The 18,206-nt window shown below is 50.2% G+C and overlaps 1 protein-coding gene across 2 annotated transcripts in view; it reads right to left on the bottom strand.

Moving 5' to 3' along the window:
* Window positions 1-15,314, bottom strand: part of NR5A2 (nuclear receptor subfamily 5 group A member 2) — a gene marked incomplete at both ends in the record, with an annotated part of 96,170 nt that extends 80,856 nt beyond the window's left edge. Inside the window, 4 exons of one of the 2 annotated variants that reach the window (XM_082483315.1) lie at window positions 433-574; window positions 1,868-1,986; window positions 4,498-4,635; window positions 15,251-15,314. In XM_082483315.1, the coding sequence (XP_082339441.1) occupies window positions 433-574; window positions 1,868-1,986; window positions 4,498-4,635; window positions 15,251-15,314 (463 nt within the window). The remainder of the gene's footprint in view (window positions 1-432; window positions 575-1,867; window positions 1,987-4,497; window positions 4,636-15,250) is intronic. The other variant, XM_082483316.1, reaches the window with a different exon arrangement.
* Window positions 15,315-18,206: the final 2,892 nt, after the last annotated feature.

The following is an 18,206-nucleotide window of genomic DNA, read 5'->3' as shown; positions in this document are numbered from 1 at the left end:
AAACCAACCCTAGATAAAATACAGATCACTCTCCATAGCAATGAGTAATTTTTTTTCTAATCTGGACACTTCTTACATATATTATGTTTAATCTAAATTAAGTCTTTTAAAAAGCTACAAAGCTATTCTGTCTAGATCCATTCCTTCACAAACTCTAAAATACTGAAATATCAAATTTTACACATATATGAAAAAATGGATTATGGTTTTGACTAGTTGTTAGTAATTTACCATTTGTTCATTAGATTTTTTTTTTATAAAGCAACAATTTCATTAAGCACACAAAGTCACCTTTTACTATGATTTCAAAACCACAATAAATATGTAGCATTTTAAAAAAATAAAATAGCATGTAATAACATATGTAATCCTATCACTTTCAAAATTAATCTATAGTGTAGTTGACAATATCAGCAAGACTATAGCTCTTACCTTCCAATTTCATTCCAACACTTAGACATTTTTGAAATCGACAGTAAGGGCATCGTTTTCTCTGTGTTTTGTCAATCTGGCAATTCTGATTTTCTATACATGTGTACCTTTTGTTATTCTGGACTGTTCGCTTAAAGAATCCCTGTATGGTAGATACAAAAGTTAGCCTGTTTTGCTTGAATAGCATGTTTCAGCATTTTATTTTACGGAAATCATTGTAACGTATTTTTCAGACACCACTCAAGCACTTATGAAGTTACATAGTTTATTTTAAATTACAGTGAGATGTACTCAGGAGAAAACCACCAGACTCCAGAAGAGGCTTTCTTGTGTTAGTGCTGTTTTATAGACTTATGTCAAAGCTTGGTAAGACTGGCTGTAGTCTCCTGTGCCCCTAACAGTAGTAGCAGAAATAGTGAGGCTGACTAGTTCCTTTTGTATTCTTTGATCATTGCAAAATTATTAAAGTTTTTCCTTTTAGTTTTACATTAAATAAGTAGGGACACTGTTGCAAAGATAACAGAGATACAGAGTACCTCCGGCTACTGTACATCCCAGTGGTGCATGCTAGAGGCATAATAAGTGCTTGTTGTTCATTTCTCATTGATTATTTTTTAATGAAAATATAATGTGCTAAGTTAATTTTTCCATGCACCTAAATATTTTAAATTGCATTGTTCTGGCAAAGGAGTTTCTTTTACAGTGCATTACTTAGATAATTATAAAGAACTTAAAATTTACATGACAAATTTGACATGTAATAAATTCGTAAGTATTTAAACCCTTTAGCATAATACATCCATGCAGACACATTTATCTTCCAATATGATAAGTTGCATTTACAAATATTTTATTATAAAAATTAATGGATGATCTAAAACAAATTATACATTAGTTACTTGACTTTGTGTGTCAAGTGAGCTCTGACAGTTACAGTTTGTATGAAAAAAGTGCACAGTCATAATAGTCACAGAAATTTACATTATAATATTGAAGGATAAAAAAAAACTTAAGAAAGCTGCATTAGATTTTGCAATGCTTATCTGTATTGAGGATAACTTTTCTACTTTATCCTTGAGGAACAGAAATACTCTGAATGTATATAAATCAACTAAAATCAATATTTAGGACAGTTAGGAATGAAAGTTGTTCTAGAACTACATCACTTCACAACAGCAAAATACTTAAAAGCAAGGATAAAACTATAATGCAGACCAATCCAAATTGTTTCCATTTGTGCAGATGAGATCTCTCCAAGAGACTTCTAAATCCTAAAGCTTTTTGGTGGTTAATTTTTTACATGAATGTAACAAGAAACATACTAGAAATAAGCTAAATTATTACACATCTGTTTTCTTTAATTATCGTTTTTTCTGCTTATATTTGAAACTTTTTTTGCTGTACTTGTGTTTGTATGAAGCAATTAGAACAGAACCTTGCAGCTTTCACAGGTGAGAAGTCCATAATGGTACCCAGACACTTTATCTCCACAGACTGGACACAGTTCCTCAAGGTCTTCATCATAAGAGTAATTCACCATTTTAAACTGAGACACTGGGGAAAGGAGAAATGGCACATTCAATTAGAATTTACATTAGTAACTCAAATTTTCTGCAACTGTTCTCATCTAGAGAGAAAGCTCACTTAAACACACCACTGCAGATTGGGGGGATGGGTCAGAAGAAGTTTTATTTTTAAAAACACCGCTTGCATTAAGACATGCAACTTTTCATCACTACATAATACTTAACAAGTGGAACAAAACCCATCAGCTCCTCAGTTTTATGTTCTAAATATCTATATGTACAGAGTGGCCTTAACCTACTCCTTAGTTTATGGAATTACAAACTAAGTTAATTCATTTAAATCCGAAAATGATCAGGGGCAAGCTTTAAAAAAGCAGAACGAAAAGATTGTGTGTCACTTGTGTATTTAAAAGAACTCAGTTCGTTTCCTTTAAAGTTTTCTTTCAACATCAGCCTGCAAATATTTACTTAGCCTAAACTTGTATCTTACAGACCCAGCACTTTTGCGCCGCGTTAAATGCAAGTTACTTACTTGCAAACCCAGCTTAAAGCAACGTCCTCCGCGTCCCCCAAACTCGTTCTCTCGAGGTGACCGCCACCCCTCCGACCCAGCTCGCTCTCCCACCCTGCCCCAGCCGATGGGGTGAGCGCTGCGCGCCCAGACCCCCCGGCTTTCGTAGCGGCGGCGGGGGAGACGCTTTCAGCCCCCTTCGGCGCGGTTCTCGGAGGGTCGGCAGAGGCACAGCGAGCCGGGACCGCCGTCCTCGGGGGATGCGGTCGAGGTCTGCCCAGCCGGCGCCCCCCCGATACCGGGGGCTGGCGGGAAACCTGCGCGCCGGGGCCGCCTGAAGTTTCTGCCGCTCGGGGAAAAAGGCGGGGAGGAGCCGGCCGTCAGGAAGGGACGAGGTGGGGGTAAAAACAGGCTGAATGAAGGCACAGAGCGCGGTCACTCGAGCCGGGCTCCCCCCACAAAGAGCCTAGTCAGTCGCTCTGGTTATTCCCAAAAAGAAACCTCGCCGCGCACCGCGGGGCCGGTTTCCTTCCCCTTGCCTGCTACTAAACCTCCGATCTGCTCGGCAAGAGCAGCGGCAGCGGAGGACTCCTGGGCAAGGCGAGAAGCGCCGGGCATCGCAACGGCACCGCTTAGGATGTAGCCTCTTTGCCGGTAACCCCGCCGCTGTCACAGTTCGAGGACACGAGGGCGGTCAGAGTCCGTCCGAAGCCCCCGGACAGGGCGCCCGGCTGGGGGCGCGGGAGCTGCGCGCCCCTCCGCCAGGGCGCGGGGGCCTGCGTCCCGGCGCTCGGGGGAGCTGTCGGGGAGGGCGGGGGGGGTGGGGGGGCATGAACCCGCCAGCACACAGCCGGGAAAACGTTTCCAGAGCGACCCCGGCACGGCCGGGGATCGCCGCCTGCCAACGGCGTGGGGCGGACACGGGGCGGCCGCAGGCGGAGGAGGAGGAGGGCCCGGCCCTCCCCTCTGCTCCCGCGGCCGCTGCTCCATGGCCCGGCGCTGGGACGAAGTTCCCCCTCCTCGCAGGAAAAACCAAGTGGGAAAGCAGGGGTTTTCCGAGAGCCGTGCCCTGGCACGGAGCCTCCTCCGCGGGCGAGGAAAGGGGCGGGCGGGCCGCCCTCAGCACCTCCGAGGCCTCCGGCCCACCCCGCCCCTGCTTCCCAGCAGGGTCCCGAGAGGAAAGGGGACAATTTCGAAAGAGTAGCCGGGACGGGAGTTTCTGCCTCGGGAGAGGCGCGCAGGGCAGGGCGGGGCGGGCAGTGCCCGCTTACCGGGCTGCCGGCTCCGAGGCAGGGAGCCAAACCCCCCGCGGCGGACCTCGGACGGGGTCTCCGCTGCCTCCCTCCACGCAGCGCTCCGGCCCTGTGCAGGATACCGGGAGCAGCCCCATCCCACCTCACAGAGGCATTTCCAGCGCCATCCCTGCTCAGGCATCCCGCCGCCTTCCCGGCTACCCCGCAAGGGCGAGAATCCGCCGCGGCGTCGGGGCTCTCTGCCGAGAAGTTTCGCACCGCCGCCTCTGCCACCTGCGCTGTGCCGGCGGGCGCCGCACCCGTCCTCGGGGCCCCGTTTCGGGACGGTGTGCGGCACACAGGGTGCTCGGCAGGACTTCCCCGCGTAACTCGCCCTGTCATAAACTTCGAGTCAGTTTTGCTCGGACCGGGGACGAGACCGAGATCCCCCGGATCTGCAGCGGGGACGGTGTCCCCAAGCAGTGACCGGCGGGGCGTCTGCACCCCGGGGAAGGCTCCCACCGGCCAGATGTTTGACGGTTCCCCGGCCGCAGTTGCATCTCCTGGCCGGGGTCTTGCTGTCACCTCGGCGCTGGTGGCCCAGCCCCCGGTGGTCGCCCGAGCCATGCTGGAAGTTGCCCTGCGAAGGCAGGGGGCTCGGCAGGGCGGGGAGCGAGCGGCGGCGGGCGAGCTCGCCGACAGCAGCCGTAAACTTTTTTGGTAGGACGAAGGCGCTGTTTGCCGAGGGGGTCCCGAGCGTACGCGGAGGGGGAGCGCGGTGCCTTTCCCCCCTTACCTTGCATGTTTTCGGGCATCTGCCCCTGTTCCCCATTCGACCGGGCGAGTCCCAGGGCCTCCGTCTCCACTTTGGGCAGCATGACAAGGCGGTTGCGGGCCGAGCTGGGGACTCCGTGTCCGTCCGCGACACCAGCACCTGGACACGGCAGCACAGATTTAGCTGGAGCAAGGGGCGCTCGGCGGCTGCTGCCTGTTCCTCCTCCTCCTCCTCTTCCCTCCCTCTGCTCCACGCCAGCCCTTGCCCTGCTGCAGCGGGAGCACCGAGCGGCCCCGGCCGCCGGGAAGCGCCGCCGAGTGCCCGCGGCTGGGGGAGCCGCGGAGCGGTAGTCGGGCTGCCGGCAGCGGGGGCGGAGAGGAAAGGAGGAGGAGGAAGACTGGGGGGTGCCGGGGAGGAAGGAGGAACCCCGGGAGCCCGCAGCAGCTCCGCCCGGGGCTCAGCGCGGCGGCAGCCCGGCGCCCCGATCCATGCGGAGCGGCACAGTGCACAGGAGCGCTCTGCCGCCGCTGGTGCTGCTGGACAGGGTTCCCACCCCCGTCCCCCTCCTCCCTTCCTCCCTCCTCCTCCTCCTCCTCCTCCTCCCCCTCTTCCCCCCGCCACAAGTGCGGAGGTGCCGAGTCGGGACCTCTAGCCCCAGGCCCGCGGGGAGGCGCTCCCTGAGCCCGGGGGCTCCAGGGCTCTGGGGGCTCCCGCGAAGGGGGGGCCCGACACCACCCTTGCAGCCAATAAGGCAGAGGCGGGATGAGCAACACCCGCCGCACACACACGCACAGGAGCACACACACGCACAGGAGCACACACACTTGCCTAGCGCGCTCACCCCCTGCCCGGTTGTTAAACCGGGCTGCGAGGTGGGGGGTTGGGATGCAGCCACCCCTCCCCGCCCCAGAGGACCCCGGCGGGCCACGAGCTCCGCCGAGCAGGGCTGCGCCTGCCCTCCCTCCAGCGGTGTGCCTCTTTGCCGGCGGGCAGCCCCGCTCCGGCTCCCCTGGGGCCGGCAGGGCAATGCCCCCGACCGGCCAGCTGCGGCTGCGGGGACGCCGACCCTTGTCTTCCCTCCGGGCAAGGGTAGGCAGCGGAAACCCCTGCGCTTGGAGAACCCCAGCCCTTGAGGCCACGTTGCCTCCGCGCAGCCCTGGAGCCTGACAACAGCGTGCAAGAGCCGCGCTTGAGCTGGGTGTACCTATGCTGGCTTTTGGGTCTCCATCCCCTAAACTTCTTGCGAAATCTGTCGGTGCCAGTTGCACCGTTTGTACAAAACCCAATGCCCTGTCAGAGCGATCGCTTGAGCAAGAGCCTCCCTTCCCCGGCTCACGGTGCAGCAAGCGGCACTCGTTTCCAAGTTGTCCCAAAGAACTCGTTTCTCGCCTCAGAAGCGAGAGCCCGACGGCCCCGCGGCGCGGCGTGGCGAGGGGCCCGGGGGCGGCGGGGTGCCGAGCCGCCCGGCGAGCCGAGCCGAGGGTCTGTCCGCCCCCGCTGCCTTTCCCGCCCCTCCCACGCCGGGAGCGCCCGGGGGGCTCTGCGCCGCTCCCACTGTGGCGCGGAGGTTTGGCCGTGTGGGATGAGCGATATTTGCACCTTTTAAAGCATCCGAGCCCCCCGCCCGAGCGCTTGGTTGTCCTCTGACACTTTAATCTCCGTTGTGTGTATCAAGAGATGAAAATACTTGGCGGTGAAAATTGCTTCCGATTGAAAGTGAGGCGCGGAACTGTCTCCAGCGCATGGTATAGCATTTCCCATCGGTTGGGAGAGACTTTGTGAAAACTGACCTTTGTTGTAACTTATTAAATATTTGTGATGATCGCAAAGTGACCAGCGGTGGGACAAGCCCTCCAAGTGCAGAGAGCGGACTTGGCTGTGCTCTTTCTTACACAGTTTAAACTTTTCGCATCCAGTAACTGGAAGAAGAGACCTTTGTTTAATTCAGCGTAGATCCCGAGGCAGCCCAACACCAGCACCACTGGAGTAGAAAACGTCTCTTTCTTTCCTTCTCTGTGCAGGGTTTAACATTTTGGGGGTGGACCCAACGCGCAGAGAAGCTCGGACCTCTCAGGCTCCTTTCCATTCTCACTTTCTCCCCATTCCCCTCTGGGCGGGAGGGCGAGCAGGCGAACTTTTTATCTGTATCAACATGTTATTTCTGAAGTTATAATTTCACATTTTAGCAGTTCGCCTGCGAATAAGTTTTAGGACGGCAACATGGCGAGCGTTGGGAGCGGCCAGCTCGATGGCTAAGGCGGGGTGGCTGAAAACTCTCCCGAGGGAATGCCCTCGTTTCTAGGCAGAAGTAGCTCTGGCTGAGACCCCGTCTTGGCCCTTGGGAAATTGTTCCCAGATACATTAATTATCAGCAACACCTCTGGCAGGCATCTCCCTGTAGCATCGCCTTGCGCTAAGCCCGGGAGGCTCAGCACTGGAAGCGACCGCAGCGCCGCGCCGGCTCCGCTCCGCTCCTCCGGAGCCCTCCGGGAGGGGGTCGGGGCCGCGGGCCGGGGGTCTCTGCGGCGCGGAGGGGTCGCGGCCCTCTGGCCTTGAGAACTTGCATCCGGGCCGCTTCAGCCTGCTGCTGGCCCAACGAGTGGCCAGGGGACCCCGAGGGCGGCTCGCAAAGGAGCTTCGCCTCCTGGCAGCCCTTCCCCGTAGGAGAAGCGTTGTCAGAGCACAGCTCTGGCTGCATTTACAGCAGACCGTGGGAAGTTTAGTACACATCGGCAGAACACCGCCGGACTTGGGTTCTGCCGCTCGCTGAACTCCGTCGAGGAAAGAGACAGTCCCTTCCCTGCCTCTCGCCGCCGAGTGGGTCACGCCGCTCGGCGACGCCCCGCCGGGGCTCTCCGTGCCTCCGCTCTCGTTATTGCTGCTCCGGGAAAGGCACCCGCGTTTTAGTCGAAAGCCGGGGAAGGAAACCCCGCGTCCGGACAGAGGACGAGAAACCCGCCCGAGCGCAGCCGTGGCCAGGAGGGCTGCGGCCCCCGCGGGCATCCCGGCAGGGCCGGCCGCCTGTCCCCTCCGGCGGCTGACCCGGGCCGGGCCGGCTCTCCCCGGTCAATACTCCCCCTTGGGCACGGCCCTAGCACCAGTCCCCGGGCTCTTCGCTCCTACTCGTGGGCTTAATGTCATTCCGCTGGGGAAGGGTTTGGAGCGAGTTCAAACTGTACATCGCAAAGCCACTCCGCGAGCTATTGCTATGGATGAAAATACTTTGGAGTGGTTATTACACATGCACATTTCTCCGAAGTAACAGTTTAGGGCAGTACATATTATAAATGATACCTGGTCCCTTGTGGCTACATTTAATTTAACATGGAGTTCTAGCTCTCACGATTGCCTTGAGCAACCTTAATTACCCTTTCTTCTAATCTCTTCTCCATTCCTTACTAAGTTCGCCAAACTTTTTTTTTTTTTAATGTGATTTCTCTCCTGAGTTTGCCTGCCTTGTTCTGACTTTGCCTGAAGGTCTTGATTGACGCGTGTAATTATAATTATAAAAGATGATGGCTCGGGGAGCCTCCAGCAGCCTTGATTTGTACAAGCGGCAAGACCTGGAATATTTTATACTTCCCTATTTAAATGTATGTACATTTACATTAAAAAAGCACGGTCTAACTTTAAATAATCCGAAGCTTCTTCCACCTCTTTGTTTTCAAGGTAGAGGGTTCTGTGTGATGATATTTCAAGGCAAGCTCCAATTTCTTACAGCATCAAAAAGGCCACAGAACCTGGGCAAATTTCAAAGCCTTTTTCCCTAAGCAGGGACATTTCCAACTTTGAGGGTCTGCTCGATGAACAACAAATAGCACGCTCCCTTATAGCTTTGTGTCAGAAAGTGTCCCGGAGAAGGTTTGATTTATCTTCCCAGCGAACTAGCGAAAGAGAACTTTTCGAAGGGAGTGTTCGAGACAAACTTCGCAGAAGCAAATGAAAGAAATAAGTGAATGGAGGCTGAAACTTTACTGCTGGGAAGTCTAAATCCAAAGCCGATCAAAAACACTTAGAGGGAAGTATTTCAGAAGGAGCGAAACCCGCATCCTATCCCTCCTTCCTCTCCCGCTGAGCATTCCCGTGTGCCGCCAGCCCGGAGCCGCTCTGAGCAATCTCTCACTGAAGCCGGTGGCTTCAGCCAGGCGCGGGGCGAGAGTCACCGCCACGCAGCCTGTCCCCGGCGCAGTGACACAGCCCCGGGCACAGGCTGGCACGGCCCCAGGCACCGAGCGGGGCGGCCCCGGGCATGGAGAGGCGCAGCCCCGGGCGCAGACGGGCGCGGTCCCGGGAAATGCCTCGGAGAAGGCAGCGTGTGGCAGTGCGGCAGGCACAGGACCCCTCCGCAGCTGGGAAAGTTTATAACGCGAGTTTGCTACTTCACCTCACACACCTCTCACGCCCAACTTTACCAGACTGTTTACACCAGAAAAATTGTATCCAATACAGGCTCTGCTCTACTCTTTCCTCCCCCCCTTCCTTACTTCCTTCCCCCCTCCCCCCGCTCTCCTCTCCTCTCCTCTCCTCTCCTCTCCTCTCCTCTCCTCTCCTCTCCTCTCCTCTCCTCTCCTCTCCTCTCCTCTCCTCTCCTCTCCTCTCCTCTCCTCTCCTCTCCTCTCCTCTCCTCTCCTCTCCTCTCCTCTCCTCTCCTCTCCTCTCCTCTCCTCTCCTCTCCTCTCCTCTCCTCTCCTCTCCTCTCCTCTCCTCCTCACGTCTTCCCCCCTGCGCTCCTTGTCATAATCAGATCACCCCTACAGTACGAAGGGGAGAGTACCTCGAAACCTTCCAAATCCCGTAGCCAATAGGCTCCTTTCATCACTTTGCAGAAGGAATATTGCTTTTAATTCCTAGGGAATCATTTGAGCGGAGGCAGTTAGTGCCTCCAACTCAGGCTCTAGAAAGTAAACTGTCCCCTCTAGACAGCTGAGAAAAAAAAACTCCAAAAAATCCCAAACACAAAAATAGACTTTTTTTTTTTTTTTGATTCAATGTCAGCGGAACAGAGTGGGTGCTTCAGGCTGAAATACTTTTCTGTAGTAAAACGCGCACCACAGAGGATCGCTTTCCAAAGCCTATTGCCTTTTTTTTTTTTTTTTTTTTTTTTTTTTTCTGCTGCTGCGAATCATTCACTGCTGCCTTACGGAGATGCCGATCCTCTCTGGTCCGACATAGAGAACCGTTTCCAAACAGTCAATTATTGACCGAGAAGCTATTTTTAAAGCCCGGCCAAGCTTACTGCCGCACGCTGGAATGCACCGCTGCCTTATAAACACCTGGCAGCAGCGCGGTGCAAAACGACAGGAGACTCCGGAGTGAGGAGTGAGCCGGCCAAGTGGGTGGCAAAGCACCTCTGTGATTGCCTTTCTTTTATTGCGAAGTGAGTCATCGGTGAGGTGTCGTAACACTTCACCTCGTCCTGTCGCTGTCTCCTCCGGCCGGCCGGGCTCGGGGGCGCAGGGCACCGCCGTGTTCCCCCCCCGGCCCATCGCCCCGGCTTCGGGGCTCGCTCCCTCCCGCGGGGCTGCCCGCCCGAAAGGCGGCACGCGTGTGGATAGGGACGGGTCGTCACGTCTTGTGTCAAGGCGGCTTTCTGACGGGGATTTTGCTGAACAAACTGGGAGGCGTGGGAGGGCTGAAGCCCCGGGGGGGGGGGGTGCGAAAGCTGAGGCACCCCCGGGCGCCCTTCGGGAGGCGGCGAGCCCTGCCCAGAGCCGGCGGGAGGGGTTCCCTGGATCAATAGCATCAGCAGCGAGCCGCAGCCTTTTCTGCGCGGCAGCATGGAAACCTTTATCCATTAGGACACTTAAAGATCCAGTTTTGCAAGCAGAAATTCTGCTAGATTTTTTTTTTTTTTAAATAAATTACATGACTTCCATAGGGAAACCGCCTTCTAGTCCCGCACTGCTTGGACTTGTTGCCGCTAACGGTTCGACGGGAAAACGTGCTCGCTCTGATCGCTCCTGCCTGCTGCGGGGGTGGCGGCTTCCCCTCCTTAACGGGAGGCGAGAAGGTGAACGCAAAAGCAGGGACCCCTCCCCGCTCCCGCCCGCCCAGAAGCGGAGCCGCTGCCCGGCGCGGTGGTTCCGCGGTGCGGGGCGGGTGGCGGCGCTGCCGGCGGGAGCAGCGGCGGGGCCAGGCCGAAGGGACACCGCGGACGGTGCCGGCGCTCCCCCTCCTCCGCCGCGAACCCACCGCCCCTTTCAACACTGATAATTGTTTAGTTTTCTGATGATGCTCTTTTGTTTTTGCCTGTCCTGCCCTTTTGGAGTCGAGCGTAAAATATCTAGTTAAAAAAGCTAGAGCTTGGTCTGGAAATAGAACTCCAAATATATTTGTATATGAAGGAAGGCTCCTGTCAGGGCTGAGCGCTGGTCTCTGTATCATAAGAGATAATTGATTTCTATCCTGCACAGACAGGCTTAAAAATGAAATTTCTTTTGCTGAGGCAACTGACCTTGATCTGTTGGTGGCAAAAAAGAGATGTTTTAGATCTGCTTCTCCTCCCGCTTCTCCCCCCCCCCCCAGTTATGTTTTGAAGCTTGGGAAACTTTATTTAAAAATAATTTAATAGCTGATCTTTATCATGAAAAAAAGTTTAAGCTCATATATATATATCTCATACAAGATTTCTCCACACATAAGCCCAGAATCATAAAACAAACCGTGAGAAGATAAACTGGGCATAGTTTATACTGAGAAATCTTGATAAGGATTGTGTACATAAGCATGTCTATTCATTGTATATAAGAATGTACTAATATATATTAATATATAAGGTTGCATATCTATGTAATACATATAAAGTACTCGTGTAATATGTGAGTGAATTCTAGACATTAATAATAATCAGGCATGAGTAGTTGTAACAGTTTTCCTCACAATGCAGCCAAACACAACTCCTGCTGCAGATAATTCTTCCCTTTCACCCTATATAAAGACAAGTTTGAGAGCTGACCTTTAAATTACCCACACGGACAAGTGGCTGGAGGTGTTTTGTCAGCATTGGAGGTTTCCCTCTGGAGACCACAGGCATCATCATTGTTACTTTGCCTCATGTATTTGGGTATTTAAAATTAGACTAGCTGGAAAAAATAGTGTGTAAATGTAAATACTGCCCCTTTTGTAGATAGCTCATTTGCAGTATGACAAGGGGAAAAGTATTTAATGGGAAGAAAATTGATAAAAGTAAAGAATAACAGCAAAAAAATATCAGTTATAGAAAATGACCTATGGCTCATGTCTTAGAGTCCTCGCACAGCCCACTGTTCACTCCTATGAAAGCTTTGCCTGCATCATTCCTGGCCAAAATCCTAATCCAAACTTTTAAAGATAATATTTGCTGTCTTTGTTAATCATATGAAATTTCATTACATATGCATTCTAATAATAATAATACTACAGAAAAACAAACCTTGCCGAACTCAAGAGCATTAATTTTAATACTGTCAACTGCCTGAGGACATACATTAAAATTAAGATGGCAGTTAGTATTAGATAAGATGAAAAATTTCACACTAATAAGCCACAAGTAGATTATTTTTCCTCTTATATAATATTTTTTTCAAGTTAATGAAAGTTATTTCTGTTAAATAATCATAGCTAATACTTATAAAAACAGCACAGTGTCCCTGATGACACTAAGACAAGAGGCTCATTAGAGGAAAAATAAAACTAGCCAAAGCTTTGTATTGCCCTGGAATCTGGTAGAAGAAAAAATCATGGCACTTCCATAAAAATTTTCGTAAGTCCATATGATGTTCTTCATCTGGAGGATAGGATGTACTATTAAAACTTTGTGAATTCCAGCTGCTTCTTTGACTATGTGACTGTAAACCTCAAAGCAGGTGTCAACAATGGGTAGTTCCCACTCACACTTCAGCTCCAGGCTGGTTGTGTTTGCTCTCCAGGAGACAGACCCACTGCCATTTAAATTGGTGGAGTCTGATTTGCATTCCTGGGAGTTGGATGGGGCCCTCCTTGCTAGGAGAAAGCTAAGTCATTCTTGCTGTGACACATCACTGATTTATACCAAAAACTAACTTATCCCCAGATGGGTGAATGCACTGGGTGCATCTTTGCAAAGCAGGTGCTTCCTGACAAAGGGCAACTCTCAGCCACTGCAGGTGGAAGCCCTTGGCCTGAAGGGCTGGTTGGGTGGAGGGCTGCAGAGCCCACGGCACAAACCCACCAACTCTGCTTCTGCTTGGGAAGGAAAAAGCAGAGGAGGCGCTGGGAAGGACTGGACAAAAGTGAAAGTCCAGGGATAGGATTTACTTGTAAGAGCACTTGGCCCTGCTGCTGATTGTACTTGTACTGTGGGAGGAAAGCTTTTTCTTCCAAGGAATTACCCTCCAAATGCAAATAAGAAGAGAATCAAGCTCCTTCCAATTTAGTTCCCCCCACCTCTAAGTGGAGGCCCGCAGGGTGGTGCTGGTTACATTTAACCCTTACAGGTACGTGGTGATCAGTTTACAATGCTGAGTTAGATGTGCTTTTCAGGGATACCACCATGGGCTCTGACTGTGCAGTGTCACACAAGGGCAGAATCCTCCCGCTGATGCAGAGCACACAGGAGTTTGAAGAGTTTCACAGGACTTAGACCTGCTTTTTCTGGGCCATGCTTTGCAATTCTGTCCTGGTATACCTGTCACATGTATAAGTGCATTTTGGAGGTATGGTGACAAGAGTGCTCTGCTAACTTATGTCACCCACCACTCTGTTTCTCATATCCACATGATTTAGGGAACTCAGACCTGCCAGTCTTTTGGAAAGCATAAAAATGACAGTTTGTCTAAATATGACAGATAAGAGTGTCTTATTTTCCCTTCCCCTTGGGTTGTATCCTTTCACCTCAAGAAACCTTATTTGAGTGATCACTCTTCAGACACATAAGGTGTATTATTATTTTACTATCCCATGCTGAAGGCTGAGGAGAGAGGACTAGAAGCTCCTCCAGCACTTTTCCCTCCCTGGCAGCCAGAAAGAACAAAAGTGAGAGCAAGGCCTAAGACAGCACAGACCAGCTGGGAAGCTGGACTTGTCCCCTTTTTCCCTGTGTTTCTGGGGGCAGAGCTGGGCGGAGGAGCACCCCACACCTGTAGCGAAACACCAGAAGGTCTTTGGCTTTAAATTGTTTGTGGCTTTGCTAGGATCAGCCCAGCAGGTACGGCCTGACCCTGGTCACAGCCATGTCCAACAGCCTGGGAGCACCTTGTGTCCTCTGGCTGTTGTGGGTGGGATACCCTGACAACACTGCCACAGGGACCACATGGCTCCCTCTGAGGACATGCACCAGGAGCCCACCCTGGAGTGGGGCTGGCACCATGAACAGCTGGCCAGGAGGAAGGTGGTGTTGGGCATGGTGGTGTGATCCATGGGGCATTAATCCTTCAGCCATCCATTTGCAGCCCAGCATTTGCAGTCCACCAAACCTTGCTAAGGTGCTGGGCGTGCTTCTTGTGCGGGAGGTGTACACCAGGTGAAGGGAGTGAGAAGGGAGCCCCTGGGGGCCAGCTGCCTGGGACACAGTCAGGTCCAAGGTGGGAGCCCTTCCTGTGGGCACCCTCCCCTTCCCTGGGAGAGAAGCAGCAGCTCCACCCATGAGATGAAGATCAGGTTTCAGCTATGTTTGCGGCTATTTCCTGCAGCTGTTGCTGCACCCTCCATCCTCACAGTCCCAAAACTTCCCTTGATGGTGAGGTGCCCTTATCGCACCCAGCACCAGGGTGAGCCCCTTGCCTGCCATGTGATGATGCACTTTGGGGGCAAAAGGAGGAGAGCAAGCCCTGGTTCCCACACAAAGGCCAAAGCTCCCTTCTTTCATCCTTGCCATAAACTGCTGTGCTGAGGCAGCAGCCTTGCGCAGCCTTGCAAAACCCTGGGCTGTGGAACCCACAGAGTTGCTGGGCAAACCTGTGAGGAGCTTTCTGCTCCTCAAAGGAGAGGTTTCCCTCGGCAAGCCTTCTCCAGCCCTGCTCGGCCCTGGCATAGGCTGACGGGGCAGGGGATGCTATCATCCTGCCAAAGGAAAAGCACCTTGCTCGCGGCATCTGGTGAGAGGCAGAATGATCCGAGATAGGAAGTGTGAGGAGAAGGGCAGGGAGGTGGCAGGGAGAGGCACCTGCTGGGGCTCGGCCACAGCCACCGCAGCCCTGGCAGCCCAGGGCAGCTGGCTGTGCAACGCCCCTCACGCCTGCAAGCCAGTGCAACTCGCGCCTGACGGCTTTCTGACGGAGAGCGGGTGCTGTTTCCATATGCTACTGAAAGTATTCACTTCTTCACTACTCCAAAGTCTTGACTGACTTTTATTATCCAGTCCCACCCCCACTGAATGATGATATATCTGCATTTTTAGCTATAAAAAAGAATCTGCTTTTGACGGGTATTACAGAAAAGACCTGAAAACATTCCTGAGGTTTTCTTCAACAAGAATAGTCAGGCCAGAAGCAATTTAAATCTAATTTTTGCAACGGTTTATACATGCACACACACAATTTCACAGTTATTAGCAATTGTAATAGATAAAGATACCATTAATTATCTGATTATATATTTGATAATCACGTTATCTCTGGAGAAAAGTGTTATTCACTGAATCATCAGCAGTTTTCTTACATTTTTATGTTGTAACTTAAGTTCTTTTTTGCTTAAATACACTGGCAAATTAATCAGTTTTGTTGGCTTGCCCAATTGTCATGATTTTTTCGGTTTGGACAGCCCCAAGTCTAATATATTTATGCAGTGTCTTCAAAACAGTTAGAAAACTGTTACTTACCAACTGATGTAAGTCCATGTTTTATAGATTCCTGTATGATGGCTGTGTGGGAACCAGAAGACATTATTAGGTGTAAATATACAGTACCCTTGGGTGCAAGGTGTACAGCATTGAACACAGAAAAGGTGCAGCCTGTAAACTTTTCTGGCCTTGAGACCCAGGCTATAATAACCTTCAGTGAAAGTCGGCGTGATGAACAACAACAAAAAAAGTTATCCAAGAATTCAGAAAGTAACAAGCATGTCTTTGAGTGGACTCTGTACTTTTTTCAGCATTAGTGACCTGCTGTAAACCATGTATCCCATTTCATGATAGTCTCTAATCAGAAGAATTGGAACTTGTGATAGGTTTGGCACTGTCACGTGATCTTGTACAGCTTGATAAGAGGACCCTGTTATAAAGTGACAGCAAAAGAGATAAGAACTCTTGGCAGATAATGGCAGAGAAATGATTAACCTGGAGTGGAGAGGTGCTATGAAGCCCAGAGAGTGGAAGGTTGTAAAGTTGTGGGGTCATAAGATCATACTGAGTGGATGAAAAGCCATACCAACGTAAGTGTAATGACTATAAACTCAGACTTGTGACCTGTCTTCTTGATGTCATCACCTCTTTGCACAGTGGACAGCAAGCATGGTTGTTTTGGCTTCTGTAAACATTCTTTGGATGGCAAAACAAGCAAACATTAATTCCTTAAAGGAGGCTTCTGAATGTGCTTGGGACTCTACAGTCTGAGTAACAGCATCAGCAAATCTCTGGTCAGGGTTTGTCAGAAAAAACACGTTTTATTACCCCAGTCCTTAGGCTGGAGACTGGCTCCAGGTTGTAGATGTTTAGTTGAAAGCACAAACTACTTTCTCAGTAAAGAGCTTTACAGCATGTTTAAACATTGGTATCCTGGGATTATGATACATAGACAGTATTGCGTTCACGTCTAAGGCTGTGAGGTACAATACCTGTTCACAGGATGTCAAACGGCTATATAATTACTATAAAGGTGGGCAGCTGTGTAGATGACTGGGTGATTTTTCAGCTCAGCCGTGAGTGGGTCAGGTTCTGCTTTCACACCCGCCAAAAGAAGCACAGGAGCACGCCAGCTCCCTGGGTGACACTGCGCTGCATTTACCGCAGCCTGAGCGCAGTGTGGCTTCTCCTCACACCGCAGTGCCACTGGCAGCCTTTGCAGCTGTAGCCCAATAGATTAAGCCTGCATACACTTTGTGAGATCAGACTCAAGCCTGAATAATCAGATGATATTTGATATTTCAAGTCCCTTGAAAAACAGAGAGCAGTTATTCCACAGTGGGCTAGATCTGAAGCCTCTTGAAGTCAGCAGGAGTTTTTTCTCTTTAAATTTGCAGAGGGCTGTAAAGCAGCATATGCTATTTTATATACTTTGTCATGATGGTTAGACTTTGATGATAAAGTGGCAGACAGGTTGGTTCATGCTCAAACTGAACTGCTTTTCAGGTTTCTCCTAGCCAGGATGAGAGCTAGAGAGCAGGTCTGACAATGGGGTCAATGTGGCAAACTGTGCAGTGACTCGGACCTTACAGCCAGGAACCCTAAATTATCACTTGGTCTGTGCAGTAATGCCCTCCTGTAGAGCCTCTCGTAGCAAGGATGGCAGGCTGTAGAGGGAAGGCCTGATTTTCCAAATTCTTATTAAAGAAATGCATGTGGATTTTGTATGCTTTATTTACCATGCTGGAGTGTATAAACCGGGCATTTGTTCACCCAATTAATAAGTCACAATCATAAATACCCATTTTGTCTATGGTACATGCAGCAAGTAAAATAATATAGATTTGTTCACTAAAGACTTCCAGAAATCATTTGTCTCTTCCTCTTTTTTATACTTGTAATTATACTTTTAAAGTGAGCAAACTGTACTAAGCTACCTCACAGCAATGCTATGAATATTATTGGCTTACAATATGTATGAAACGCTTTAAAGCCAAAACACGCTATGTGAGTGTATCTTCCTATTTATTACAGGAAAAAAATTTACTTACAAGTCTGGTTAAACAGATACTATGAGTGTTCTTTCAGGGTCACTGATATTTTTTATCTGTTTCGACTGAGTGAAAGCTGGAAGCCAGATTTTAGAACAGATTTCATACAAACCTAAAGAATTTGATTCTCCGTCCATTCTAATTCACTTGGCCATCAAATAGATTTTCAATTCTATTCATAAAAAATGAAAAAAAATCATTTATTCCGTCAGAAAAAGCGTGTCTGTGGACTGGGTATAAAATAAATGAGGAATGCTGCAAATGGTACTGTGGTTAGAAACTTTCCACTGTGTCATCAGAGACATTGCTGGAGCACTGTTGGCCCATGTACAAGAGTGTCTATAAAGGAATCTGCCTTATGTGGGGGAGAGAGATACTAAATCATAGGAAATATAAAGAAACTTCATGCTTTTGGCTTCAAACACTATAATTCCTTTCCTTTTTTTGCATCAGTATCAAATGTCAGGGTCACTGAAAAATGTTCTTTTTTTCCTTTCTGATACTTTGTCTCCATGGATAGAGGAATGTATGCCAGGTGCATAACCAGACAGACTTTCTTTGCCGTCTTTTATATGTAGTCCAGTGGGGGAGATGAAACTCAAAGGGAAACTCCAGGACAATCTATATCAGCCTGGGATCCAACAGCTCTATATGCTTGGGACCCAGCTGAAAAAAGTACATAAGGGTGTGCGCATTGAGGCATATGAGCTGTACCATTGAAACTAAGTACCTGAGTTTATGGCTAAATACTTTCCTTGACCAGGAAGTGCCATGGAAGACCGTGATAAAGCAGCCACTGACCTTACTGGGAGCAGCGGTTCCACAGCTTCAACTGTGGTTGAAGCATCACAAACTCATTTTGTATCTCAGTGTTTTTCACCCCTTTTTTTTTATTCCTCTTTTCATCCTGAGAGGGTGAGACAAGGCTTTTGAAAAGTAATTTT

This window comes from Vanellus vanellus, assembly GCF_965231255.1.
Source record: "Vanellus vanellus genome assembly, chromosome: 5".
Lineage (NCBI taxonomy): Eukaryota > Metazoa > Chordata > Aves > Charadriiformes > Charadriidae > Vanellus > Vanellus vanellus.
Note: the sequence above shows the minus strand (reverse complement) of the source record. Positions and strands in the feature narration are given on the sequence as shown.